The following is a 25,008-nucleotide window of genomic DNA, read 5'->3' on the forward strand; positions in this document are numbered from 1 at the left end:
GGAAAAGTGTGCCGCGCGCAACACTTGCCACCAGCATGGTTATAACAAAAGTACAGAGTGACAAACTCAAGTCAGGCTCCGGTCCGGAGCGTTCTTTTTCACCTGCCGTTTGCTGTCAAGATGTACTGGAGAGGCCAAGGGAAGAAACTTGCCCCTGTCAGGCAGTTCGAGTTAGAGCCGAGGCTGCGACGCGTGAGGCTTAACAGCGTGCAACCTATTTTTAGGTGCACGATTGTTAGAGGGCGCCCAGAAAGCTTACCTAAGACCGATGTCTCCGAGCACCGAGGTGGTATAACCGAGCAGCGCCGAGCCAGAATTTCCACTAATAAGTGGGGCATCTGATAAGATTAGATCGGGCCTTCCCCCCAATTGTTCTCCATCTCTTGACTCACACTGCAGGGATCTCCATCAGATAATTTGCTCTCTGCAACCCACAAACCGAGCGAAATACCACGCAGTAAGCCGACGCAAGACGCGCGGTTCCCACCAGCTTGACATAAATCGAGATGGCATGCCCTGGATTGCCATCATCCTCGTCGATTGTGTTGTAACGTCGTGATGGGGGGATTGCGAGGGCATTGAGTAACCCCACGACGCGGCCTCGTTAGACCGGACGAAGGAAGCCATACAGACTACACAACACACAAGGACAAGGCCAGACACTCGCCGGACGACGCCTCTTGATCCTTCTGTCGTCTAGTCGGCAACGCGGCCGTCAAAGCAGCCCAAACACTGCCATCATCTGTTGGAGTCATACATCCTCAAGTGGCATGGCGACATCTCAGTTTTTCCCCTCTCAAAGTCCGCCTCCGTCTCTCCAGGGATGCGATGCATGCACGACGCTACTTTGCCCGTACCGACGGGTGTGAAAAAAAGCACCTGTAGCGGAGGAGTGTCAGGCTGTGCCACACCGATTGACACTAGGCGCTGCCGACCATTCCGGGTTCGTGATGCCCCCGTCTCCATCAATGGATCTTTTTTGTCATTCGAACCTACGGTGAACCCTTGGCAGTGCCATTCGCATTGGGTCACGAAATGATCACCGGCATGCGAAGCGAGAACTTTTGATTCTCGTAAACAGGTTCCCGCCACGACCGATGGTATGCTGCATCAGTCAGAATTCATGCATCCCATCCTGTCAAAGATGACAGAACGGGATCTGCTGGCATCGATGCTGCCAGCGGACAAAGACTGATGCGATGACCCCAACACCAACCCCAACATCGACGTGGAAGGACGGACCGCATACCTCGGGACCCGAAAATCGTCGTCTGCAAAAATTTCACCTCGAAGCCCAACCCAGCTGCTCAAGGAACAAGGGGGCCAGGCACGCGAGCGAGCGGTTAAACACGAGTGGGGTCATAGTTTGCAATTGCAGGAATGCATCACGAAAGAGACTGATCTTTCCGACCACTCATATCGCGCAGCAGCTGCAGGCGGAATGGATCCCTCCCCGTCCCAGCAGACACGAACACCCCACAAGTTTCCGAAAAAGCTTTTCGAAGACCCGACGGGCTCCAGCCTGGTGTGATCGCCCGCAGCGGCTACGCAAACACGCAGGCCTCCTCACCAAGTTTTTTTTTCTTCAGTCCACATTTAAAGTTATCAGATCAAAATCCTTGTCGATGGCGGATCAGCACTCCGAGATCGGTGCAGGGTCCCTATTCGTGCCTTGGTCCGGTCACAGCCACAAGGAGGCTTCGGGAGGCTTTGGCAGGCTTTCGTAGGCTGGCAGGCAGATGGCAGATGGGAGCTGGCAATGGCCACGCTGGAAGCGTTTCAAGGGGATCGACGTCAAACGCTGCACGGGATGCTGGCTTGCCTGCGCGTGCTGCGCGACACTCCTCGGCCGCCATGGCCCCGGTGAACTGTAGCATTGTGAGACACGTACCGGAGCGGAAGCGAGCTCGTGGCGACACAATGTGTTTGCTTTGCTGCGATTATGGCATTTCGCCGCGAAAGCCGTGGCCTCTGGCCCCCAGAACAAAACAAAACAAAACAGCTTCCTCTTGAGAGATTCGATCTTTCCAATATCACCGAATGACGACTGCAATGCAATAGCAGACGCCAAGAACCCACGATGCGCCTCTCTCTCGCCTTGCTCTCGGGATTTCTCGCGATCTCTCAAGCCAATCATATCCCCGGTAGGAGCTTCGATCGATTGATTTCCATCTGGCTGGAAAACCAGGTATGCAGCCCACATTCCTCCGCCCGCAGCACCCCTTGCTGATATTAGCCGTCCACAGGACTTTGCCAAAGTAGTCAAGGATTCCCACATTGGCGACCTGAAGAAGGAAGGGATTCTGTTAACCAATTATTACGCCCAAACCCACCCAAGCCAGCCGAACTACATTGCAGCTCTTGCAGGCGACTACTTTGGCCTGAACCACGACGAACGCATACGCCTGCCAATAAATGTCTCTACCATCGTGGATCTGCTCGACTGGCGGGGCGTGTCATGGAAGGCATACATGGAGGATTTGCCTGGTCCGGGCTACTTGGCCGATGCCAGTGATGGCCAGACGGGCGGCGGCAAGTGGGACTACGTCCGAAAGCACAAGTTGGTTGGCCTGTTGATGAAGTTTGCTTCTGTGGAAACTGATATTCGCGCAGCCCCTTTGTCTCCTTCGACTCCATTAATCTCAACGGAACCCGGCTGCTCAACATCCAGGATTTCCAAGAGTGGAAGACTGACTTCGAGGCCAAGCAAGTACCCCAGTACGTTTTCATGACTCCCAACATGATGAACGACGGTCACAATACCACCCTCGAGTACGCCACCAAGTGGGCCCGCGACTTTTTGAAGCCCATGTTGGCCGAAGACGCTTTCAAGGAGAGGACTCTCATCCTCTTGACCTACGACGAGTCCGAAGACAAGGGCAAGCCGAACCAGATCGTGTCACTCCTGATGGGAAGTGCAATTCCCAAGAACCTGAAAGGGACAGAGGACAAGACTTTCTACTCGCACTACTCGATGATGTCGACGGTCGAGTTCAACTGGGAGCTTCCGAACCTCGGGAGGTATGATGTTGGAGCCAACATCTACCAGTTTGCGCAGAACCTCGGAAGCAAAGTTCTCGTATCAAACAAGGACCCGCCTAACATGGCGGACGTGAACAATTCCGAATCGTACCCTGGAGCCTTGAACAACGACACTGGCAAGTTCCGTCCCTATCCGCCTCCGAATCTTGGACTCAACGGGTCGAGCGGGCTGCCAATTCTGGAGCACATTCGCTTGCAATGGATTTTCCATAAGGAGGAAACACCGTATGATGGAAAAGGCACTCTCTATGATGCCAGATTCCAGCCAAAGTATATACCGCAGGTTCCTGTCAGGCATGGGGCTTGAGCATCGAGAACTTAGACAACTTCGAAAGCTTGCGCCCCGCCGGGATATGCCGAAGTCTGATCGAGCATCTTATGCATATGAAGCTTTGGCGATTTCCAGCCTCCTTTGATTGCAAATCACAAAGTTATCCTGAGCCTTCTCATACCGCTGCGTGGGCTTCAAGAGCTTGAGAGGACGCTGTCGGCCTTGCGCGGCACAAAAGGGGCACTTCCAATTGCGGTACGGCAACTTGATCGGAAGTTACGTTGCGCAGAGGTAAAGCGCATGGGCTGATCTTGTGCGTAAGTGCTTGACCAGCTCGTGATAGCGTCCGCCCTTCAGATGGAAGGTTGAACGAACACATTGGGCGCATTCTGACCATCGCCGGCTTCAACGGATATTAATGGTGACACCACTGTTATCCGTTGAATCCAGGCCAGTACATGTGCTGCCAAGCGTCGAACATTCTGGCGTGACTTCTGGAATCCGTCGGACGTTGGCAGCATGAGGAAACACCCAGCTACCACCCGGCTATCGCTAGCCTCGGAGGCGGATCGCGCATGTGCCACATGGCAGCAACGGACATTGCTTTGGTGCGTCCTGCCCCAGACCGCACAGCGAAGCCGCCTTTTCGCCGTTTTTCGCAGGTTTGGGTCGCCTGTTGCGGACACTTCACGACTCAATGACGGAGCAAAGTGGTGTCTTCGGCGAGAGCGAAGCATCGCGTGAGTCCCACAGAACCGGCCTATCGCAGCTTCATGATGTATGTGTACTGTACGACACAATCATATGCAGCACGTCACATGCTAGGGGTCGCACGAGATGATATAATATAGACAAGATCTGATGCCAATATAATGAATGGGCCTCTATGCAGCAAACGGCACTCTAGGGTATCAATCAATTATGACACGCCGTTCCACATCCGGTATTGTAGCTTTTGGGAAGCAAGACGGGCCGGATGCATACCGGTAAATTTGACGAACGGCGCGGTTGACGCGCATCGTACGTAAGGGTAACTTTATCTGAAGCTATTCCCGAAGCATGCATCATCACACCTAGTTCATGAGCAAATGCCGACATTTTGACTCTACCTAGCATACTGGCCAATGCCGAGATCGTTAAAAAGTCCTCGATTAGAAGTTGCGACCTGTCATGGCAATGTCGACATCTATCTAGATTCGCTCACTCACAGGATCGATCAGACTGATCGTTACTACGTTGTTGTCAGTGCCAGAATCTAGACCACGTTCCTGCCTGCCAGTATGACTTGCATGTAAGATTCGCAGTCCGAGAGTCGTCTCACCAAAGCCAGCCCTAGCAAATCTCCATGACTCGAAGACAAGCCACCATTTCTGCTCCGCCGCGTCTTTCAACATCGGCCCCGAAGCGCGGCAATTCCTTCTAGACGCAATTCTCAAAGCCGTTCCGGCCACGACTTTCTGACATTGAACAGGAGACTAGGAACGCTGTTGCGAGGCTAATGACACAGAAGAACGGACTCCTCCTGCGCCACGCCAGCCGCGAGGATTCCTCATTCGCTAGACGTTAATGCGACCGCGGCGACTCTAAGAGCGGGCCTCGTCGTGAGGCCGTCGCCGCGCTTGTGGCATTAGCGCCAGGGCGAAGGCACGCGGCGCTACCGCCAGTGCCTATTGTTCCCTTGCATGTCTCACATCTGTCAATAGACACGCCAGGAAGAGTGCGCCAGGAAGGAGACTGCACGACAGAATCCCCCTTGCTGGACAATATTTTCCCAATGAGTGCCATTGCTCCGGGTGGCTGGCGACGATGGCAGCATCAGCCATCACGACAGCTATCGGGAGGCGTGCGTCCCCCCACTTTTGGGGCTTGTTTCCAGTTGCTGTCTTCGACGTCACCTTTGCAACTCTCAGGGTCGCAATCTCAACCGGACTGTGACTCTGTGTAACAAGACATTTTCCCCTCCGTCTCCCGCGCCGTTGGGGTATTCCATATCCCGTGACGCCCAGCAGAGAAGAGAGAAGAAAAAAAGAGCAACCCGATCATCTTGCGACCGGGAGGCCATGCGGATACCCGCAAAAGAGCTGGCCAAGATGCAACCTCTCGCGACGAGAAACACTCCTGGTGTAACGCGAGAGGATCTCCGTGGGAAGATATGTGGATTCCCCAGTCCCGCTCCGTTCGAACGCCAGGTCTGTACTACTGTTTCGCATCACGACTCTTGCCCTTCCGTCGTCCTACGATGAATGGCCCCCGTCGGCCGCTGGCATCCGCAGCGCCGTGCCAAGGTTGTGAGGCTTTCCTCCCCCGCTTGGACGTCCGTTGAGACTTCCGGTCTCTTGCGTCGAGCTGCTCGACCGGACCGTTGGCGGGGCGGTGCTCGGTCTGGCTTCCTAGAGGACAATTGTCCTCCTCCTGGACAATGGGACAAGACGGATCTCATTTGTGCAGGAAGCTCGTCCTACTCCTTGCATCCGTCGTCCTGGCGTCGAACCCAAGGATCGTGTTCTTGTTCGATTGAGGGGGAACTGAGAGATGACCTGCATGGATCGGCCTTGCATGGCGATAACATCATTCTTCACCGCACGGGCCTCCGGCGTGTTCATGGCTCTGGGACTGGTGAGTGGTCTACTATTGTTCTCTCTTCCCAGCAATTGGCCCAGCAATTGGATGGGGAAAATGTGGGAAAACAGGAGGAAACAAGGAGATCTCCGCAGTGGGGAGCTAAGCTCAAGCTGCTGGTCACCGCGTGGCTCTCCCTCCTCTCCTCCCACCTGAGCTTCACGCAACGCCGTCTGGTTGGCCCGCACCTTACCTTACTCAGGTCAACAAGGTCAAATTTCTCCGCAGCTCGGATGAAACTAGCAAAAGTACACTGTGACAAAAAGGCAAACATGATTCAGTCCTCCCAGCCCTAGGCATATTGAGCGAGCATATTCCGGGAGGAGGAACCACGGAAGGACATGGCTACTACTCATGAAGACTCACTCCCAGAGCCTTTGCCTGAGTTGGGATTGCCTCACGGCAGTTGGAAACAACGAATACGCAGGGAAAAGCAAAAAAGGAGGAAGCCATGAGAAGTCACCAACCGGGGTGGCGCTCAACGTGACACGGGAAACATGCACGAAACCGTTCACGCCCAGCAAATGGCTCATGTCACCCAGATCATTCCCTACCTTAGGCCGGATCAAGGATCCACTGCCACGAGGGCTTCATTCGATTGTCTGTTCCATTGACTCTTGCGCGAAATGTGTTTCTGCTAGTCACTTACGGTGAAGCAAAGTCACACCCGAGAGACGATACCGCTCCGCTCCTTCACATAATCTAGCCTGACTGACACACCCTGATCCCGTCCCGAACCGCTCAAACCTCCCCTTCCCCTCCCTCCCATCCCGTCCCGGCTTGCCCGTCCAGCAATCTTCATTGAGACCTTCGATGCGTGTGAAGGCTCATTGGACAGGCCTACTCCGTTTCCCTACCTTACGTGATTAGTTGGGACACGGCTCTCGAGCCATGTGGAGAGCACGAAAGCTTACCTGCAAAGGGCATGCATCCGGGCCACACTTCCCGCTAAAGGGACGGGACGGATCAGTCCAACCAGAGTTTGGGCGGTCTCTCTCGTACACCACTCTTTTTTTCACTCTGCCGTCTCTACACACACCAGCTGATAGTGTGTAGTCCATCTCCCGTGCTAGTTTCCTCCCTACCTCCCCTGAGCGAAAAGGAAAAAGCAAGCGCAAACCTCCCTTGCTCGGACGGCAGTCCGCAGCTTATATCGCAGCTGCATCTCCCCCCTCCGTCCCCCCACCCCTCCCCATCAAGGATGACATTGACAAGCAAGCTGTCTGTGGTCGTCCGCGAATTCCATAACGGGGAGATTCGTCCCTTTTGATACGATCCAAGGGCACAACATCTGTTCAAGCTGCCCCTTTTTCTTCCATTCCATCATTTTATCGCCTTCGGTTATAGGCTTTTACACGGCAGCACATCTACATTTGAACGAGAGGGAAGGCGAGATGAGGTGGATGCAGGCCGGTCTGGCGGCTGCGGTCGCCTTCTTTGGGGTATCACAGGGTGCGCTCACCGACTTCGTCGGCCAACTGCCGCCATGCGGAGTGAGTAATTTTCGGAATGCTTCATTATGGTGGCTTCTTCTTGAAGAATATTGACTTACTTTTGGGTGGTGTAGTTGACTTGCATTATCAACGCGATACCAGCGTCAGCGTGCCATTCCGTCGACAACGACACCTGCATATGTAGCAATGAAGACTTGAAGACGCAGGTGCAGGTATGTCTCCTCGCAAATTGTACGAGGATAGAAGCTTTAGGTCCGTCCTTTCCCTTCAAAATTTGCTTGAGAAGCACACTAACACGCCAATAGATGTCGCAAGGATAGAGGCCGAAGCATGCAATAGACCAACACGCGAGCGCAAGGTGGACATTCTGGCGCCGTTGGCCATTCAGATTACTGGCTTCTTGATGGTTCCGTTGCGGTTATACGCGCGATGGACGACGATGCACCATTTTGCTCCGGACGATTGGATCATGCTGTTCACAGGGGTATGTCAACTCACGAGGGATGTAGATGGCTGCGATCTGACAAGTGACAGCTCATGTTTGCCGTTTTTGTCGTGCTTGGACAAATTGGTAAGCGCAGAAGACTCCGCTATCAAGTTCTCTACTAACTAGACTTAGCCGGTGCCGTTGCCTTTGGAGAAGATGTATGGATGGTTAGGCCGGACGAACTGACATTCGGCCTCAAAGTTAGTCACCCTTCTGTTGTCATCAGTATTGCATCTAACCGGACCAGGTATTCTATGTTGACGAGAGCCTTTACCTAGCCTGCCTAGGCCTAACCAAGATATCAGTGTTATTCTTTTACCTCCGAATCTTTCCCAACAAACCATTCCGCTGGGCAACGTACGGAACGATGGGTTACATCATCATCTCGACGACAGTTCTACTCTTCATGCAAATCTTCCAGTGCATCCCTTTCGAGTTCAACTGGGTAGGCTGGCGCGGCGACTACGGCCCGCACCACTGTCTCGACATCAACACCCTCGCCTTTGTCGCCGGCGGGCTGAGTATCAGTCACGACATCATCATCATATTGTTACCGCTCCCACTGCTCTACAAGCTCAACATGTCCAGGCGCAAGAAGGCGGGCATCTTCTTCATGTTCAGCCTCGGCGTCTTCATCCTCATCACATCGTGCGTGCGACTGCAGTACATCGTCCTCTTCACGCGATCGCTCAACCCGACGTGGGACTTTACAGACCCGTTGATCTGGTCCGGGGTGGAGGTGTCCGTGTCCATGATCGTGGTGTGCTTGCCGGCGGTGCGGACGCTGCTCAACCGCATCTTGCCGAGCATATTTGGGTCGACGGCAGCGACGGAGATCACGCCGAACCGCAAGGCGTCCGCCGGGTCTGGGTTCAGGTCCATTGACAGCAACCGGCAGTACCAGGGCCGGTTCGACTACGAGGAGGAGAGGAGGGAGGTGGCGCGGGCGGCGAGGCTGGTGGAGAAGAGGCGCAAGTTCTTTTCGTTCATACCGAAGGCCAGGGAGCCGAACGAGAGCGAGCTGGAGCTGGGGGACAAGTCGAAAGGAGAAGTGAGGACGGATATTAGGCATGCGGATGGTGGTGAGGCTGCTGAGACGAGGCGGAGCTCGATGGAGAGCGGGATTCACGTGAGCACTACGACTACGTTTGAGGACCCTCTTGGGAGAGGACAGAGGGACAAGGCTACATTCTAAGGAGAACTTGGGGTCACGAATGCAGACGCACGAAGGCAGTCGATGGACCGGAGTCGCGATTCGGCGCCAGCTCGGGTTCACAGCACTGAGTCACTGTTTTGGGGATAACAGGATACTACTGGTTGGGGCATGGGATCTGTGATACCATTTGCATGGAAGGGCGTTGGTTTGACGGGCAAATACGTAAAACGAACTGAACAGTGTAAAAGTAATAGTATTATTTGAACCTTCATCAAAACTTCCTCGTGAAGATGGATGCATGGTGGGGCTTGTCCGAACCACTGACTTGGACGTGCCCATGGCCGGGTTGCTCGCAGCTGGAGCATCAGCCCACGATATCAGCCCAAACCGGGGCTCAACTCAATCGAAAAGCCAAGTCTGAATAAGAATGCGCCACGTGCTGGAAACAAAGATCCAGAAACCAAGGGTCCAGGCCTAAAATATCTTGACCTTACGGGAGACATTTACTCTCTACACGAGAGGCATATCGCCCGCAGACCTCGTCGCGGCTTCGCGTCGTGGGATAAGGTTTGCATCCCCATCTCAAAAGTGGCGTGATTCCAGACCACCTGGAAGAAGTGCCGTTCATTTTCGACGTGGAAGATCACCAATCATCGGGCGCGCGGGGGCAGGTATGGAGGGAGCTTGATCGGAGCTTAATCTGTGTGAGTGCGTGTTACCAGGGTGAAGGGGGTAATTGATTGTGTAGAACTCTCTTATTGCTGCGCGGGGTTCTCCGCCTGAAGTGGCCGTCTGAAACTGCAAGACCACCTCTTTGAGCGGTTTCGTGGCTTGGGTGTGGTGAGCTGGGGAGCCTAGAAGGATGGTGGAAGAAGTATGTTTGGGATGGGGCATGTTGTGGCGGTTCGGGAAACGCGGGTGGGGGCTGGAATGGTGGGATTCAGGGACCGGACCCTTGATTGGAGTGATCCGTCAAGTGCGGAGCTGTCCGGCCAATTTTCCCACGATGGCCCCGAAAGGGAACAAGGTAGTGGCTTTATTGGGAAGGGTTGCCGACCAGGAAAAAGGGATCCCGACATGGCAACCGGGCTCCGATGTCCGCTCCGTGATACGGCCGGAGAGGACCGGCAACCGTACCCACACCGGAGTGACCCACAATCGCAACGGCCTTTGTGCACCTAGTTGTGCAACCACCGGGAATTAGATGGTGCTCAAACGTCGTCCTACCGCATTGCTGCATCTCGATAACCCCGCTCACCTCACCGGTCTCCCCTCACTGCTACGGTGTGGGTGACGTCATGTCTTGCAACTACCATGCAGCCCAGCCAAAACGGACAGGAACGCACGTATGGGGAAAATCGTATACTGGACTCAGCTCAATATCCGACCTGTTCCTGCAATGTGGCTGGCTGGATATGGCGATGGTCGAAACAGCACAATTGAGACCATTGACTCGCCTCCACCCAGCCCGATGCCATTTCTCTGCACGCTTCAGGCGCGGGCGAAAGGATCGCAGATGATGGATTTGGTAAGTCGTACGGATATAAGCCCGATAATCCGTTGAAAGGTTACGCATAGCAAGTCGTGCAACACACCGCATCGTCAAAGTCTGCTCCTCCGCATCAGATCTTCACGACAATCAGCCTCTCGCGGCCGCCTATACCCCTGTGTTATCATGGGTCTCCTTCAACCAACTCTCGACCGTTTGCGTGCTGCCGATCTTGCAGTCATATCCCGCCAAATTCTGCAATCCCGATCATTCAGAAAACCCCTGGGCATCCTAGCTGCCTTCAGCCTCATCTACACCCTCAACAAGGCCCTCGCGCGCTGGTACCTCCGCACATCCTCGCCCTGGGACTGGTCCAAAGAGATGGTCCTCATAACTGGCGGAAGCAGCGGCATCGGCGCCCTCCTCGTGCGCAACCTCGCCGCGCGCGACATCAAAGTCGTCACCGTCGACATCCAGCCCCCGCTCACCCCTCTCCCGCCCAACGCGCGCTTCTACCAGCTCGACGTGACATCCCCCGCCGCCGTGCGGTCCGTCGCGCAGCGCATGCGCGAGGATCTAGGCGGCAACCCGACCGTGCTGGTCAACAACGCGGGCGTCGGGACGGGCAAGCCGCTGCTCGCGGAGACGGACGAGCAGGTGCGCCGGACGTTTGACGTGAACATTGTGGCGCAGTTCTGGATGGTCAGGGAGTTTCTGCCGGCCATGGTGAAGGCGGATCATGGGCATGTGGTGACGGTCGCGAGCATGGCGAGCTTCCTGACGCTGGCGTCCAATGTGGGGTATTCGTGCTCCAAAGCGGCTGCGTTGTCGCTGCATGAGGGGTTGACGCAGGAGTTGAGGTATCGGTATAATGCGAGGAATGTGTGTACGAGGTATGTGATGTTCTCTCTCATGATTGAAAGGTGAAGGCAATGGTCTGATGTGGGGAGCAGCATCATCCACCCAATGTTCACTCGCACGCCTCTGATACAGCTTGCGACGGCCAAGGGGGACTTTCCGGCGGACCTGCTCGACCCGGAAGACGTTGCGGATGCCATCACGAAGCAGATCCTCCGTGGTAGAAGCGGGTCGGTTTTCTTGCCTGGGTGGTGCAGCCTGATCTCCGGGATTCAGGGGTTCCCGACAATATTGCAGGAGTTGATAAGAGGGTCCAAGGCCCATGTGTTGGACGGCCGGTCTTTTGCTGCTTGATATCGATGGGTTCGAGTATGATACCAATCTGGTTGCAGTGATACTGGAGGAAGTTCTGCTGAGCGTCGGTCATCATAGCATCAAATGCATGGATACACAAGCGATGCCGGGCTAACACTCCATCTTTGGAGCTGTCTTCTCACTGTTTCAAATCTCTACTGTTGGGCGCAACGTAGCTCGTGCAAGAACGACACGATTGGTGTTTCCACCGGGGTGCTTCTACGCTTCGTGAACACCTTTTCGGAGGATATTCGTGGCTCCCTTGGGCGAATACTTGCCTACTCAAAGTAAGTCTACGTACTAAATGCGATATAATCAATGGGATTCACAACCACAATAGTTGATTAAACCAGTTCCGCGAGTATATATGCGCTGATCTTCTTGCCATGACGAGGACCGCATTCATTGACGGTATGGCCGCAATGCTGATGGTTCCGGGCGCCAATGGCAGCTCGGTGGCATCTAGTCCCGCCAGGGAAAAGACGGGGCTGAACGACGCGTTGTAGACCAGCTAATTCCAGCCAGACCGTGAAGACTGACTGGACATCCCGCCCGTCATTCCCCACTGGCCGGCCCGGACCCGGGCCGGCGGCTGTCCCTTCGGAACTAAGAGTTGACGGAACAGCACCTACACAGATCTTGCCGACGGTCGGCCCAGAATTTGACCTCTTCAATCGCGTGGAGAAGGCTTGGTAATCCGATTGGATGCCGTTTACTGGAGAATCAGAGACCACTCGGCCGGTACGTGAAGCGCTTTGATTTCGATCAGTGGAGTGGCTCAAGGGCAGATCTGGGAGGCAGAGCGCCCTGCTGTCTGGCCGACATATAAAGATAGGCACTCAGAGCTCTCTGGCACACCATCTCAGCCGCTCAAGCGCCCGGACGGCAAGCGCCCGTTATTTTTTCCCCAAGATGAAACTTGGACTTTCTTCTTCGATCTCCCGGCAACCAACAGCGACGCTGGAAATCAGCCATCAACGGCCTCGCTAGGTCGGAATAGGCGTGGCGCCCAGCCACGCCATCTTAGTCTTGCCAGCCCTGCTAGGCTCCAGCATTGGCAAGACCAGGTCGCAATTGAGCGTCGAGCACACAGTCCTGGGAGGGAAGGGGCTATATATACAGGAGCTGCCCTGAACGGGCATGCCCCTGGGTTCAAGAGCAGCGTTCGACTCTCTCCGATTCACCAACCCGAGGATTGACACCATGCACCCCTGGCCATTCCTGTGTGTGGCCCTCGCGTTCGCTCAGAATGCCCTCGCCGTGAACCAGTTCCGACGACCTGCCGCCGATGGACCCACAGGTGACTACAGCGGAGAACCCAGCCTACGAGGTCGGCAAGGACATTACGTTTCTGTGGGACACGGATTTTGACCAGATTGATCTGGTTGTGTGGAGCGACGCGTCGGATAAGCTCAAGACGTCTCTGTATAAGAGGCTCGCAGGTAGGCCTCCAAGGAGCAACGAGGTGATGGGATGTTGACAAGACTCACGATGACTGACTTTCTACCAGTGAATCTGTCGAGCAGGGCGTATACTTGGAAGCCCAGTTTCGATGGATTTCCTGCCGAGGCGAAGACGCTGGGGGTCTTTTACCTGACCTTCTATCAGGCGGGAACCGTGAAGCAGGCTGCCCAGTCGCATTACTTCAATATCACCGATACGTCGGCCGCTTCGGCTTCGGCATCGGCTTCAGCTCCAGCGCCGACTTCAGAGGTGACATCGACATCTGTGCCGACTTCTGCAGGCACGGCGACGACACCAACAGCGTACTCGCCACCCTCATCAACATCATCGCCTTCAGCATCCACCGATGCCGCGGTGCAGCAAGATGGAAGTGACAGCAGCGGAAGCGGTCTTTCTGCTGGCGCTGTGGCTGGCATCGCCATCGGGGCAGCCCTGGGGACATTACTTGCTGCTGGTGCTGCAGCATTCCTGGCATGGAAACGGCATCAAAAGAAGAGCGGAGCCGACAAATCAGGCCCTGGTTCAAGAGGCAGCGCAGCATTCGGTGATGCTGCGGCTCAGGGATACTACGCGCCATCCGGGTACGCGCCCTCAGGCCAGTACACGTCGCCTGCATCGTATACATCGCCCTCGCAGTATGGCGGGTACTCCGCAGAGTGGAAGCGCCCGACGGTGCAGCCCGTCGAGCTGGCAACGGACAGAACTCCTGAGCTTGGGGGTGGGACCGAACATGTGGAGGAGCTGTCGACGAACAGGCGCAGCGCGATGAGTTAATAGAGTTGTAGCAGATTTCCAAATGTCAACGAAAGTCGACGTTCAAACCGTTCCAGCTCCCAATGATGCTAAACCAGTCGAAGAGTTGCTGAGATAAGCGGACTTCATCCCGCTCTCGAGATTGAAACGTCGGAAAGCTTATTTCGCAAAGAGAAGCAATTGCCGAAAGTTGCCGTTCTCTGAGAATTGGGGGAAAAGGGCACGGGTTCCGAGTTCCCCGAAGGCTCGAGCTTCACAAAGTCAGGTCGTTAGCAGAGCCTCATAACCAACCTCGGGACACGGATTCCTGTCAAAACTGTCTCGTTTTTCCTTCGAATCAAATCATGTCGTCAGTTGTCAGAAAAAGCAACAAAAGAGCTTGTTGGTGGCCGTCTCCAACCAGAAGCTGTGGCACCGGACGGGCGGTGGAGAAGAGCGCGACGGCCGCCCCACTCACCGCCTGAGACAAGGATCGCACGGACCACTTGCCGCAATTTTGGTCTGGGTTTTGTTGGTTGGAACTCCTGCTCGAGTGTCCTGAGCGTTTCCTTTCCACGTCCCAACCTCACTCACCAACGCTTTATCTGCCCTTCCCCCCTCTCTCCCCTCCACACCTGAGAGGGAAATTCCAGTTCTCACTCAAACGCGAACTCTTGAAGGTTTCCCAGCGCCTGCTTTAAGCTTCTCAGCTTCGACCCGGCGGCGCGGTCCAGAACTCTGCCGGAAAACCTTTCCGCCACTTGCGGGCCGCTTCTTATTGGACACCTGTCTCACCAGCCACTTGCCGAACGAACCATAACCACAACATGGCACGCCAGGCCAACGTCGCCGCCTCCTCGGGAGCTGCCGCCTCAGCCGGCGGCGCCGGTGCCATTGACCCCCGCGATCGCATCATGTCGCACATGAACCGCGACCACAAGCGCGAACTTTCCTACTACCTGCAGCACTTCGCTGGTCTTGGACGCAGCGCTGCCTCGTCTCCGTGGATGAAGGACGTCTCTTTTGAGGGCATGACCATTGCTGCTGGTGGCCTTGGCGGGAAAGAGTACTTTGTTGCCTTTAACCCGGCCTTGACCTCGTGGGAGGAGGTGCGCCCTGCCGTCGTCGGCATGGCGCGTGTGTCGAGGGAGGCCCTTGGCTACAGCGACATTACCGTCTCGCACTTTGAGGCCTCTTCGGGATTCGCCTTGATCGTAGGCATTTCGGTCGCCTTCTATTTCGTCTGCTACCTGACGCTGGGCTTCGTCTTGCCCGGCCGACCGATTTGGGGTTTCCTGCAGACGGTGTTTCCCGGTGGCCCGTTGTTTTACCGCTGGCTCGTCAAGACCATCTTCTTTCCTGTCTTGGGCATCCATCTCACCGAGTGCTGGTGGTTCCACAGGACTCGTCTGGTGAAGCACGGCATCGAGCCTGGCTCCAGTGTTTGGTGGCAGTGGGTTAGCAGCCTGTTTTTTGAGGGTTACCCTGGCTTCCAGAGGTTTGATGCCCTCGTCGCAGCGAAGAGGAAGGAGCAGGCGGAGTCGGGCAAGAGCCACTGAGGGCTAGGTCCGAGATAAATCGATGTTGGTTTGGGCCGAGACCACAGTCGACGGAGCAGGCGACGTGGGAAGAGTGAACCGGGCGTATGGTGAACAGAAGCGACGGCCATGCGTCAAAGAGCGACTCTGTTCGGACCCGACACTGGCTGCCGCTGGCAAACCGCACTCAGCAACAGGTTACCGACGCTGGTCGGGTCATTCGATACCCAGGTTTCGGAACCGATCTTTGTTTGCAGAGACGAGTGACGTGTAGAGTGCCCTGGGTCGAAGAGAAAGCATAGCCCTCCAGGATACTTCTCGCCGAGTACTTCTGAGGGTCGGTTAGCCATTGTAGTTGATACGAAAGTAATGGTAATGAAAAAAAGCTTGCGTTCACAATGGTTCGTTTCCGGGTGGAGGCAATCGTGTCTGGTGCTGCCCTCATGGTCAAGGGAGACAAGAGTTGCTGCTCGGTTACCAGTTGTCTGATGCGCCTTCGCAGGTATTGCCTTCTTGAAATTGCGTCTGACGTGGCGTTGGCTGCATTCATTTCGGGTGCAGGAAAGAGGTACCTGCCAAGCGAGGGCATCACACCGCAGTGTGTGATGGAAACCGGGGCTTCTGGAAGCTATCAACTGCCGCGCACGACTAGTCCTTCTGCCTTATTCCTCATTCCGTAGTAGGCGCGAAGCCTAAGGTAGCGTACCTAGCCAAAAGATCGACCCGACGTTGCTGCATGTTTCAATTGTCAGAACGCTGATCGGTTGTTGACGGCAAGTGGCAGCTTGGGTAGCTAGGTCCTCCCTCAACGCTGTTTGGCGCCGTCTGCCGGAACGGGCTAGTGCATTGAGCGGGACCCCACCTCGGCTACCCGTTTCCCACTGAAAAGTATCGACCCGGCTCCTCTTTCCGACCTTTCACTTCCTTCGCTTGCCGCCTTCCGTCTCCTTCTAGGTAGTGCAGCAATATTCTCACCCATGGCCGACGACGACACATCATCAAGGTCGCACCGAGTGTCGGCATTTTCAGTCAATGCATGCTTCGCGGCACATCTGTCTTTGACGTTCCCATGCCTCGGCTCGCTTGCTTTTCGATGGAACGTAGTTTCCTCGGGACATCTCCAACCTTGTGCACCGCAAACCAGCAGACAAGCTTAGCCAAGGCGAACCTAACGACTGGTGCTTCGTCAGCTGCAAGATCTCCATCATAAGGCAGAATATCTCCATATTTTCCCGCGTCAGTCCAGCCTTTCCCCGTCGAGGCAAGCTTGCGAGCCTTTCCAGTCCTTAGTGGCGTCTGCACCCACCCGCTTTAGACCACTTCGTGTGGTCACATCAACATTCAAGTCTTTGTCTGCGCGGGACGTCGATCAACACGAGGGCGAATATCTCTGCCAAGTATCGAAAGTGGCTTTAAGAGTCCAATCGCATTTCAAGAGCATCAAGATCGATGATTCTGCACCCGATGCCCATGAGCAATATATCGCAGTCTAGGCCCTTGGGCCCTCGCCGCATATCTGGGGACAAACATTATGTTTGCACCAACCACCGCCTCTGAACCATCCCGACGTAGATGTGTCTTTGTCTGCCGACATTCAAGCGAGGTAACATGGCTCACCCCTGGCGAGCTGAGCTGGAGTTCACTTCCTCGAGGGGCCCATTCAAGCCTCTCGAAAACGAGGTAGCTATTTTTGTCTCGAAACTGGCATCGAAATCAATCAAATCTCTTCAGCCATTGCTGAGTGCTTGCAAAGCCGGAGATATTGAGCATCAGAGGCGCAGTCGGTATTGCCGTCGCGGATGAGCTCGAAAAGCAAACTCGACTTGGTGGTTGTCGGCATCACGGGCCGAAGTTGGGATCTTTGTCTTTCAACGTTGGTTGCGATCCTCTTCCAGTTGCCGATGAGCCATTCTCAACAAACGCGGGTGACTCCCAAACACAATCAATCCTGCATGGCGGCAATCATGAAGATCGTCGGGCTCGCCTTCACTTAAACGACCTTTGCGGGACACCGCCGTCACAGGTGCCTGCCTACCGCCATGCATTACATGCACAAGCTCCGAAGCAAGCGGGGGTTGCCGTCCTCACGGACACGAGACGGTTGGCCAGCTTTTTCCGAACCTCTCCCTCTACCCGGAGCACTCCCCGGAGCTGTCTTTAGTTTGCGGATGCAGCTGGAGAACCTCGTCGTGCCGGGTCCTTAGCGCAGCCGAGGCACGCCAAACTACAACGTTATTTGCACTAGCTCACTCTAGTGGTCGATACAAACGTCATACAAGTGATGGAGGAAGTTGCCGATTGAGACCACTAAGAACGAGCCAAGGGAGCGTATTCGGCAGCCCGATCTCCTACTGGAGGAGTGTTTTGGCCATCATGGAAGTTCCGATTGTCACCACATTTAGTATGAACGCGTGGCCATTTCACCGCGGAAGGATCACTATTCATGTTTGTCTTATCAGGTTTATTCGATGACTCTAGGCCTTCTCAATGGCTCGCTTCCATCCAATCTACATGGCGCAGCCCTGGCGTACCTTTCGTCTGGTTGATGCCGAAGTCAATTCAGCACGGAATCGACGGTATGGTCGCGCTGTGCCTGGATTGAAGCGAAGAATTTTACGCTCGGTCTCGCTCTACTGCAAGGGCCATTACCGCATTCGGGACTTTTTCATCCAATGCTGAGTATCTGGCTTTGCTGCGTAGTCGAGCATTGACAACGGAAAAGTCAAACAGCCTCAATGCCGGCGGGGTTGAGTTGCTAACTTTGTAGCTAAATCATGAGCCCCCGCTCCCTAAGGCGTCATCCTCGCCTGTGACTGGCACGACTGGGAGCTTGGCTGCGGGAGTACGATGAGATCACTAATATGCTACCGTGATATCGGCAGCCGTTTAAACTCGCGAAGGGGCCCATGTTGGGGAAGGCTTAGAATTTGTCGTGGACGGCCATGGAAGCATGCATTCTACCAACCATCGTCGACAGAAACTCACCGACAATCTGGAGGGTCCGAAAAGAAGAATACGGCCGGCCCAATACGGCGGCGCAATTGCAATGCCGCGCCGGCGGCTGACCCCGCTCGTACTCTGACTTTTCGCCCGCACCACTCGCCGGGTTGACCGCTGCTGGGACCCCTATGCAAGGCGATGGGGTTGGCACACTTTGCCCGGCCACTGTCAATTGAACAGTTGATTCATGTCACATCCCAAAGGACGGCCGAGTTGCATATGATATGCAGGTTTGTCATTCTGCAATATGAATTCGCTAGCCGCACGTGGCTGGAAAAACGAAAAACTGGACCATTGTGGGCATCGAGGTTGGATCGCTGCGAGCTGAGAGGGGCAAACAGGGCTCCCCAATTCGGACACTCTTGCGAACCTACCCACAATCCGTCCTGCCCCGGCTAGTTGGCTCTGAGGCTCTATCGATGAACCCTCCAACTGCCCTGTCATCCGCACATCTGGGTGCCGACGACACTCGTATGAGATGGGTCCCCTGCAATAAACAGGTGGGTGGCCCATGCGACGCCCGTCTAGCCTCATCACTCTCACCTGAGTGCGGGCTGGCTATCCGGGGTATCCATCACGACCATGGGACGATTGCGGGAGACATTGCCCATTCTCGGACCCAAACACTAAGAGCAGGCCCGGGGAGATGGAGATGGTCTCCTCGGCAAGCATGGCCCACCGTGGTTACGGCAGAGTTCGTTGACATATTAAAGACAGGGCCCAATCTCCATTATCATTGATGGATCACCGCCGGCGCTTCTCTTAATCTCAGCGACTGACAGCTGTGAGGCCACTCGTTTCCGTCGCAGGTCTCTTGGTCTCTAGCCCCCCACGCCAACCCCAGGTCTTTGATATCCGTCACCTTGGTTGAGTGATCGATATCCACCATGAGGGCCCAAACCACCATCAGCAACGTCCTGAGGGCAGTGGTCATCGTCTCTGGTCTCACAACTGCCACCCCCCTCCTCCGTCGATGGACTGTTGGTCAGACTGTCAACACCACTGGCGGATTGGTCAATGGTCATGCCGCCCCCGACGTGGACCAGGTTCGCTCACTACACTGATGTTGAAGAGCTTAGCTAACTGGGGCAGGTTTCTGAGTATCTGGGTATTCCGTACGCTGAGCCGCCCGTCGGTAGCTTGCGCTTTCAGCCTCCCGTCAAGTTCACCGGCACCAAAGCTATTAACGGCTCCGCTTTCGTAAGTTTCAAGGCTTCGGGGAAGCTTGCCTGGCAATGCTCTCAAAATTTTCCACACGCTTCTGAACTTGAGACTAACGAGCATTGACCAGGGCCATCAATGCATGCAACCAGCCGGCAGCAGCACCTCTCTCGACGCCATCAAGAAGCTTGGTGTTCCAGCCTCAGCTGCGGTAGTTCTCACCGCACTCACCGACACCGGCTCTCAGAGTGAAGACTGCTTGACTCTGAATGTGTGGTCGAAGCAACAAGCCGGTGATGCCAAGAAGGCTGTGTTGGTCTGGATTCACGGAGGCGCCTTCACAACAGGTAACCGAGCGACCGTCCGAAGTTTTCGGCAAACCGGCCACTGACTCAGTCGCAGGAAGCTCCCGAACCGCCGCCTACAACGGAAGGTTCATTGCGGACGAGAATGACGTTGTGGTCGTGTCCATGAAGTGAGTTTCTTCCGGAATTCGGATTTAAGGGCAACTCAACTAACACGGGTCTCCCCGACAGCTACCGCCTCAACGTCTTCGGCTTTCCTGGAAATCCCGCTACGGCACCTAACCTTGGACTTCTCGACATCCGCATGGCCCTTCAATGGGTCCGGGACAACGTTGGCAGGTTTGGAGGCGACTCTCAGCGCATTACAATCTTCGGCCAGAGTGCTGGTGGGTCGCTCGTGGACTACTACTCGTATGCCTACGCGTCCGATCCGATTGCCAATGGCTTCATCCCGATGAGCGGAGTCGCCACGGGCTTTGGTGTCTTCACCAACGAAACCGTTAATGCCAAGTGGTTCAACGTTACCAGCAACGTCGGTTGCGGCGGCAACACAACAGACCCCAAGACCGTGTCTGAGTGCATGCTCAGCAAGACTGCTGAAGAGATCATTGGTAAGGGATTGTCTGCCAGCGACGCCGGATTGGGCTCCGCGAACGGTCTCTCCTTTGCACCAACGGTCGACGATGCGCTTGTGTTTGCCGACTACAGCGGCCGCCCATCGGCCGATGGCGGCTACGTGATCGGCAACCTGGAAAATGAGGCCGGTCTGTTTAAGCTCGGGAGCCCGGACACCAACGAAACGTACTGGCTCGGACTCAACAACGTAGCCTTCACCTGCCCGGCTGGCAGACGAGCGGCACGAGCCGTCACTGCTGGCCATCCCACCTGGAGATACCGCTACTTTGGCGATTTCCCCAACCTTGCCATCACCACGACGCCTGCTAGCGGTGCATGGCATGCATCTGAGGTCAGTTGTGCTTTCTTCTCTTTTTTTCTCTGCCCGCTTTGATATGAGACCTTGCAGCTGACAGCGTTTAGCTCCCTGTTCTTTTCAACACCGTGCCCCAGTCAGCGATTAACAGCACCGTACAAGAAGTGGCCGTCGGCAAGTACCTTCGCGGCGCCTGGGCTGCTTTTGCCAAGAACACCAAGACGGGGCTGATCGACTACGACTGCCACGGCATGTGGCCGATGTACAAGCTCGACGACGAGAAAACCATGAACCGCATCTCGTTCGCCAATGGCACCGGCAGCAACCTAGTCGCCGGCGGTTCTTACGACGGCTTGTGCGCGATACTGGGCGTGCCCGTCAACTGAAAAGGCTAGACAAGATCAGCAGAAACTCTGACAAATATACACATAAACCTACCATAATTGAATAATTAGACACACATACACACCATCTTGACGTATTTGTTATCATGCCCTGCCAACTTGGCGCAGCTTTCTGGCGCAGTTTCCAGGCTCTTCGGGCTTGCTGAAGGGCCCGTTCCCGTTGACCTGACTTTCAGCAGAAGCGAGATATGATATCGTCTCCTTTCCCCGGACGTCTTCTCTCTTTTCGCTCTCGGTCGTTTCAGATTCTCGAATGATTCCCAAGATTACGATCAACGGCTAGGAGGCGGGAGTCCACGTGCTTGAGCGAAGCGAGGCCCCTGAAAAGGCAGGTGGACGGGGTGACAATTTCATCAATTAGCGACACTCAGCACTGCAAAAAGTACGTACAGGCGCTGATTCCTCAGGACAACAGGCCGACAAGTCGGCTGTGCACGCTCCAAACTCTAAATGGACCTCTTGTGCGACGTCCGTCGTCGTTTGCGTCTCTCTTCGAATTCAAACAAATACCAACGCTTTTTCCGAGCCGTTCAAACCCAAAAACCACGGAAGATCCAACTGATACAGACCACCAACATGTTGTACACACCCCCTAGCGACTCCCACGACAAGTGAGCCACACCGCCGCCGCTATAGCCGGGTACTGTTTCCACCATTACCACCACCAGCCTGCTTGAGCTGCTGCAGCAGTGCGTCGACTTGCTGGGTCTTCTCCCGCAGGCGGTCTGTCGACGCCGAGGACGCTGCGGCAGAACCGCTGCCGCTGCCGCTAGCCACGACGGCCAATGTCTCCGTGACGGTCGAGTCTCTGCTGGCGAGGTACTTAGCCAGCATAACGGCGTCCTCTCTGGGTACCGGCTGTCTGCGAACGGATTAGCACCCGCATCATCCCGCGCGAAAGGTCGTCTCCGAGGATTGCCCCTCCCCCTCCCTCTCCTCCTTCTCTCGACGTGGCACGCTGTGATCCATACCTTTCACCGGAAACTGCCATCGATGGACCTTCTGATTCCAGAGCCATTGGGTCGCTGCTACAGCCCGGCGATGTCCGAGATGGCGTTCTTGTCTGAGTCCTTGCCGGATTGAGCACCGTTCTCAACTTCCGTGTAACGATATCTGGGTTACCGTCAGTCTCAATTGAGGTATTTGGCTGAATCATTCGGGGTACTTACGATATGGGCGGGATTCGCTTCGACGGGTCTCAAGCTCATCAATTGGGTCAAAGTTGGCATCAATTGAGATCCTCTTCAACCTGGAACAGCTTCTGGGGTGTCACCACACCTTTCTTTATATGCCACCGAATCTTCTTCGCAGGTGAAGCCATCGCAGCCTACGCGGTTGCGCGTACTTTGCAACGCGACGACTCTGCCCTGCGAGCGGGTCACGCAAGGAGGGACATCTGCGCGACATTGCGCGCAATCGTACCGTTTTGATGGCATGACGGACAGCTCAGCTGCTCCCCAGACAGATCGGGATCTTCATCATGCTTTCCTCCGAACAATCCGGGGCGTCCAATCGTTCTTATCTGCAAATCGTCATTGGATTGCGAAGTGAGGCGGCCTCACTGACACGTTGCTCCCCCTCTTTTCGTCCATGGTCGTCAAAAGAGTCTCACGCAAATGCGTAGACTGCGCGCGCGCATTTACGGGCTGACCGCGAGGCAACCTGGAAAGGTCAGCGCAGGCGACACGATATATAAGAAGGCTAGCAGTTCGTTGCCTGATTATCGTGTTCTTCCATTCGGCACCAACGCAGATCCAGAATTCGCAAGTTCGTGGCATTATTCTCTTCCTTGGGCACATCCTCAGGCACAGCCTCAAAGTCCTTCTTCGTTGTAGCATCGCGATTCAATATCAAGGAGAGCATCAACATGTCCCAACAGTAGCTCTTGCGTGCACTCGAGAAGAATGCCCGCAGCAGTAGCCAGACATTTTCAAGCGTCTTATCCATTCAACTTATTTCGTCGCTCTCAACTCAAGAAACGCACCAAACGCTGCCCGCCGAAGATCGACTTCTCTCCTCTGCTATCCCGTTGGTTCAAGGCTCACCGTTTCAGTCGACCGAGCACTTGCCTAACGGACATGCCTGAGAATCATCAAGAACCCACTCCCAATCCAAAGAAGTCCTCCGACACTCTACTTGCAGTGAGACAAGCCTCAGTGAGTCTTCGCGTCATCCAAAACTTACGATCTCAAGCCTGACTCTCGCAGGGAACATCAACCAACGGATCCAGTCGCTCCCGTATTCAACATCGCGGGGGAGGAAGCGAGCAACACTCTTCGACTCCGCCGCCACCACGACACTCGGCCTCTGCTTCAGAGTCAACCTCAAGCCGAGCCAAGACAAGTCCTCCGGCTAACAAGTCCATTGACAGCTACCTTGAGTGGCGCAAGGCCATATTCATAAATATCTTTATGGCGAAACTCGAAGACTTCCTTGACGACGCTATCTGTACCCTTGAGGAAGCAAAGGATTACGAGGGGCAGGGTCATAACGACACCAAGTCTACGCGGGCTAGAGGGGTCAAGAGGTCTGCGAGCGCTGGCAAGCTGAATCCAGTAGCGAAGCGACAGCATCGTGAAAGTGGTGAAGAACCCAATGAGTCTGATGACGAGGACAACGATGAGCACAATCGCGTGCAGAAGAAACGCACAAAGACAGGCGACGGACGAAAGTTTGCTTGCCCCTTCTACAAGTTCGATTCTGAAAGATGGAAGAACGAGCGCACTTGCTGCGGTCCTGGTTGGTATGAAATACATCGTCTCAAGTAAGTACAAGCTACACCTACCTACGGTGATTAAGTCTTGGCCGACATGTTGACTAACACGACCCAGGGAGCATCTCTATCGGACCCATCTCCTCGTTACTTGTACCCGGTGCTTTGGACACTTCAAGTCTGAGAAACTTCTTCAAACGCACCAGAGAACAAAGGACGAATGCGTCTGGCAGGATGAGAGCTCCTGCGTCATAGACGTAGGAGCGGGAATAGATTCCAAGAAGGAGAAGCTGCTGAAGGCTAGGAGCAAGGCAGAAGACGGCGTCGGCAAATGGTATGAGATATACCACATCTTGTTCCCGTGCAAGATCGCCGCCAAGGACCTCCCGACCCCTTGTAAGTGCTCCGTGATACCATATAGTGTAGTGTTTACCGGGTGTTGACCTGGGATTTAGATTACGACGCTCCAAATGGCAAGAATGGGCTTTCAAACGATGACGACCTGAAGCGCAAGTATGAGTGCTTCCTCCGACGTGAGATCCCGAAGATGATTCATCAGCAACTGGTGGCCGACGTCGAGAAGGAGTTCCAGGATCTCGGAGCGACGGTCCAAGGTCGCTTGGGTTCGTGGATCAAGATCGCGGCTGAAAAATGCGCGACTGTGTTCCAGTCTATTCCGACACCCACCGAGGCGGCGGCGCTGCCGAATCCCGATACGCGGCCAAGCTCACGTGCGGCCTCACCGGCGGCAGCTGACGTTTGTGGTCCTTCTATCTTGGACACCTTTGACCCGTACGCGTATGAGCTTGGGCTTCCGCTTCCAGAAAACTTCATCCTCAACTTCGACTCAGAGATTGACAGGTTTCAACCTCTGGAATGTATGCCAAACTACGACTCGGCTTACGGCACGGGGAGCTACGGGCTCGACGGCTCCTCGGAGACCTGGCATGCTGAGCCAGAGGCTCACTGATGAGCACCTCACATACGTTACTTCCGATCCACACCTTCATTTACGTCACCTTGGTATCAG

At 55.1% G+C, this 25,008-nt stretch overlaps 8 protein-coding genes across 8 annotated transcripts; 7 read left to right on the plus strand and 1 right to left on the minus strand.

Annotated features, from left to right (window-relative positions):
- Positions 1–2,080: 2,080 nt before the first annotated feature.
- COL26b_008536 (uncharacterized protein) lies at positions 2,081–3,349 on the plus strand (the record flags this gene model as incomplete). The annotated part of the gene is made up of 3 exons (XM_053181293.1): positions 2,081–2,188; positions 2,247–2,560; positions 2,614–3,349. 3 exons carry the CDS (start codon positions 2,081–2,083, stop codon positions 3,347–3,349), a joined length of 1,158 nt encoding a protein of 385 aa, XP_053034797.1.
- Positions 3,350–7,815: 4,466 nt separating this feature from the next.
- COL26b_008537 (uncharacterized protein) lies at positions 7,816–9,068 on the plus strand (the record flags this gene model as incomplete). The annotated part of the gene is made up of 2 exons (XM_053181294.1): positions 7,816–7,870; positions 8,269–9,068. The coding sequence occupies 2 exons, from the start codon at positions 7,816–7,818 to the stop codon at positions 9,066–9,068; spliced, it is 855 nt and encodes a 284-aa protein (XP_053034798.1).
- Positions 9,069–10,704: 1,636 nt separating this feature from the next.
- COL26b_008538 (uncharacterized protein) lies at positions 10,705–11,680 on the plus strand (the record flags this gene model as incomplete). Its single annotated transcript, XM_053181295.1, has 3 exons — positions 10,705–11,411; positions 11,472–11,606; positions 11,674–11,680. 3 exons carry the CDS (start codon positions 10,705–10,707, stop codon positions 11,678–11,680), a joined length of 849 nt encoding a protein of 282 aa, XP_053034799.1.
- A 1,338-nt stretch (positions 11,681–13,018) lies between these two features.
- Positions 13,019–13,968, plus strand: COL26b_008539 (uncharacterized protein; the record flags this gene model as incomplete). Its single annotated transcript, XM_053181296.1, has 2 exons — positions 13,019–13,172; positions 13,241–13,968. The coding sequence occupies 2 exons, from the start codon at positions 13,019–13,021 to the stop codon at positions 13,966–13,968; spliced, it is 882 nt and encodes a 293-aa protein (XP_053034800.1).
- Positions 13,969–14,753: 785 nt separating this feature from the next.
- On the plus strand, positions 14,754–15,485 carry COL26b_008540 (uncharacterized protein; the record flags this gene model as incomplete). Its single annotated transcript, XM_053181297.1, has 1 exon — positions 14,754–15,485. One exon carries the CDS (start codon positions 14,754–14,756, stop codon positions 15,483–15,485), a length of 732 nt encoding a protein of 243 aa, XP_053034801.1.
- A 3,866-nt stretch (positions 15,486–19,351) lies between these two features.
- On the plus strand, positions 19,352–21,247 carry COL26b_008541 (uncharacterized protein; the record flags this gene model as incomplete). The annotated part of the gene is made up of 6 exons (XM_053181298.1): positions 19,352–19,510; positions 19,557–19,664; positions 19,756–19,972; positions 20,028–20,100; positions 20,162–20,897; positions 20,969–21,247. The coding sequence occupies 6 exons, from the start codon at positions 19,352–19,354 to the stop codon at positions 21,245–21,247; spliced, it is 1,572 nt and encodes a 523-aa protein (XP_053034802.1).
- Positions 21,248–21,895: 648 nt separating this feature from the next.
- Positions 21,896–22,283, minus strand: COL26b_008542 (uncharacterized protein; the record flags this gene model as incomplete). The annotated part of the gene is made up of 2 exons (XM_053181299.1): positions 21,896–22,127; positions 22,237–22,283. The coding sequence occupies 2 exons, from the start codon at positions 22,281–22,283 to the stop codon at positions 21,896–21,898; spliced, it is 279 nt and encodes a 92-aa protein (XP_053034803.1).
- A 1,393-nt stretch (positions 22,284–23,676) lies between these two features.
- On the plus strand, positions 23,677–24,948 carry COL26b_008543 (uncharacterized protein; the record flags this gene model as incomplete). The annotated part of the gene is made up of 3 exons (XM_053181300.1): positions 23,677–24,004; positions 24,234–24,374; positions 24,434–24,948. 3 exons carry the CDS (start codon positions 23,677–23,679, stop codon positions 24,946–24,948), a joined length of 984 nt encoding a protein of 327 aa, XP_053034804.1.
- Between the last annotated feature and the right edge of the window lie 60 nt (positions 24,949–25,008).

Source organism: Colletotrichum chrysophilum (assembly GCF_026319265.1).
Source record: "Colletotrichum chrysophilum strain AFK26 chromosome Unknown scaffold_75, whole genome shotgun sequence".
NCBI classification, from domain to species: domain Eukaryota; kingdom Fungi; phylum Ascomycota; class Sordariomycetes; order Glomerellales; family Glomerellaceae; genus Colletotrichum; species Colletotrichum chrysophilum.